At 37.6% G+C, this 3,230-nt stretch overlaps 1 protein-coding gene across 1 annotated transcript in view; it reads left to right on the plus strand.

Moving 5' to 3' along the window:
* The window catches only part of LOC106632551, a 42,511-nt gene extending 40,067 nt beyond the window's left edge, over positions 1-2,444 (plus strand). Inside the window, exons 2-4 of the mRNA XM_042215925.1 lie at positions 1,378-1,695; positions 1,866-2,110; positions 2,379-2,444. Of these exons, the coding sequence (XP_042071859.1) occupies positions 1,378-1,695; positions 1,866-2,110; positions 2,379-2,444 (629 nt within the window). The remainder of the gene's footprint in view (positions 1-1,377; positions 1,696-1,865; positions 2,111-2,378) is intronic.
* Positions 2,445-3,230: the final 786 nt, after the last annotated feature.

Genomic DNA, 3,230 nt, shown 5'->3' on the forward strand with positions numbered 1-3,230 from the left:
TATTCTATTTTATTCTACTGTATATAGTATTTTATTTTATTCTATTCTGTACAGTTGTGTACTGTATTTATTCTTATTATATTCTAATTTTTGCTTCATAACTTTTGCACTGTCCACTTCCTGCTGTGGCAAAACAAATTTCCCACGTGTGAGACTAATAAAGGTTATCTTATCTTATCTCATGGTAACGTGTATGAGTCCAGTGTACCTGACAGGCACTTTTGACTTTTTGTACACAGTTGATTTTGTAAAGCTCCTCGCACTGAATTCATAATCAAGTTCACTGATTGACTGCCCTGCAGTGCTGCTTTCCTGTATTCCTGTTTCATCCACTTTAATAAAGTGTCCTGTGTTACAGTAATTGAGTTGTGGATTTACTTAATGCATCACATTAATTAATCAGCATCACAATAATCCTAAGGGCACTGACAAAACATACAAGTATAAATAAATAAAATCTATAGAAAGAAACATGTTTTATATGTTTTCATTAAGTTACACACAAATAGCATTCTCTGCCAACAGGCTCAGAAGACACAAAAACATAACAGACCAAAACGAAAGAAGCAATGTGTACAAGCAGGTACAAAGAAAAGTTTTTGAAGTATTTGTACAACACCTGCCTGAGGAACAGCTTCAGTGTTTCCTGGAATTGATTCTGAAACACTAATAGAGCTATTATCTATCTGTTATGTTAGTCAGATTTCCTGCAGATAGTCTCGGTTGAGGTCTAGTGACTGTGAAAGCCATGGTATATGATCACACCATCTTCATAATCAACAATTCAGTGAACCCCCTTGAAATACTTATTCACAGAAAAAAGACAATCTCTCATAGCAACTTTGCATTGATTTTACGACTCCTTTCACTGGACCCTAACAGGGCATCAAAGTGCAACAATGTCTCTCCATGCAGGGGGTCAAGAGTTCAGGGTATGCCTTTAATTTCTTCAACAATATAAAATTTTGCACAAAAGGAATTACTAATGTAAAAAAAGTGGTTTTATTTATGCGGTGGCCCCTAGAGACAAAACATGTACAAACTCCAAAACACATTTCTAGCATGAACTGAACTTCCAAAACAGAGCTACCTACATCACTTAAATTACACAATTGAAAGCATATGTGTTTTATACACATGATGATGGGCTCGGGAAGATTCGGAGGGTGAAGGTAACAGTGATCCTGGTGGCAACTGGAGTGCTCACTGACGTGACACCCCCCCAGTTAGATGTGTGGCTCCAGCAGATCCCAGGAACAACATCTGAGATGTCTGTGCAGGAGAGCGCAGACCTAGTAAAAGCTAAGCTCGATGAACAAAACAAAGAAAAGGAAATTATTAGAAATGTTATTTAATTATTTTCTTTCTCCTCTTTAGGCTTGGTCTGTTCTGAAGAATCACAAATAATCGTGAAGGCTGGAGAGACTGTGACTTTACATGTTAATAAAACATGGCATCAAACCCAGGATTACCTTTGGCTCTATGGGCGACATTCCCCAGAGACAATCACCATCGTCATCAGGGGAGACGTCACTCGTATCAATGGAACCAGATTTACAGACAGGCTCAACACAGAGGTGAACACGGGATCGATCACCATCTCAAACCTCACCGTCCATGACACCGGAGTATTTTCAGCTCAGTTCTTTACACCAGACGGAGTCTTGAAAGAAGCGTTCGACCTCATCGTCCACGGTAAGTAATAAATAACCGTTTCCTGTCTCTGAATGTTTCAGATTCAGTCGTTTGCTTTGAAAACTGTTTGCTTTGATTTTTGAGATTCTGTGCAGTGTTGAAATTCTCAAATAATAACAAAATGACAATTTTCTTTGTGCATTTTTTGTGATTTCTCTTTAAAAATCCAGATAATACAGTTATTGATGTTACTGATGTTGATGTTCTGGAGGGGAACGATGTCACTCTGGACCCTAAACTAAACATGCGACTGAGAAACCCCAAAGTCAGATGGATGCAGGGTGACAGCTGTAGAGAGGCCATAGTTGTGTTGGAGAATAATATGACCTCTATTAAGGAAGGCTTTGAGGGTCTCCTGCTGCTGAACCCGTGCACTGCAGAGCTCACCTTCATCAGCATAACCAAAAACCTCCCTGTGTTGTTTCTGCTCTCTAAGAGTCTGCTGCAGCTTCTTGACCCACAGTTACATTTAGTTTGGTGACTGCAGGGCACTGAGAAATGAGCTCAGTGTCTCACAAACCACAAACATGAGATTTTTCTTTTTCCATGTTAACTTTGATAATGAGCCTTTTTTTAAACCACCATCACTCCTGAGGTAACACTGTGAAAGCTGTCCTGTCTGCTTCCTCTGATGTTTGTTCATTTACTTCATATGCAGACGTTCTGCTTCATTTCTGGTTTAGCAGAGCAGACTCCACACGAACACTGTCACCATCGGCCCCATGATCCACGTCAAGGTGGAGAAATAGGGAACTTTCAGTAAGCAGATTTCAGGTTGCAATCAGGACCCTATCGATTTACAGCCATTTAGATTCACACTTTGAGGTAAAACTTACAAATGCTCACTGTCATTTCATTTATTTCACACTTGGTACAACAAATCAAACAAACCAACCACACTTTCTATCAAAAAGCACTACAACCATGTGTGAAAAGCAGCAGGAAGAAGAAAACGTTCTTATTAAACCCCGCCCCCTATCTACAATCCAACTTATATCACAAGTGGGCACCAAAAATCAGGGAACAAACTAACATTAACATTTCTCTCCGGTCCTAACCCAAACCAAACAACAAATATACCACTCCACATAGTAACAAGGAGAAAATAAAATTAAAAAACAAATAAAACAAAAAAAATAATGGATCCTTTTTCAATGAACTCCAATTTCATTCACATTCTTCATATTGAGTTATCGTTTTAAGCATGTAACACTTTTTAAAACAATGTAAACTTATACGATTCTTTAAATTATAATGAAGAGAGTTCCACAGTCGTACCCCTAACCGTTGGACTCATTAATCTTTGTTGTCCTAGCTAACTGATGTTTAAAATAAAATTTCCTTCTGCTATCTTCTCCCCCTGAACACAATAAAAATACTCTTTGTAACTTAAAGGGCAAAATATTATTTTTAGCCTTAAACATAATTAATAGTGTCCGTAGTTTCACTAAATCTCCTAATTTTAATCATTTCGATTTTATAAATAATTTATTTGTATGTTCTCTATATTTAACATTATGAATCATTATGAATTT

The sequence above is a fragment of the Haplochromis burtoni genome, unplaced genomic scaffold (genome assembly GCF_018398535.1).
Source record: "Haplochromis burtoni strain Fernald_Lab_line unplaced genomic scaffold, NCSU_Asbu1 Contig_873, whole genome shotgun sequence".
Taxonomy (NCBI): domain Eukaryota; kingdom Metazoa; phylum Chordata; class Actinopteri; order Cichliformes; family Cichlidae; genus Haplochromis; species Haplochromis burtoni.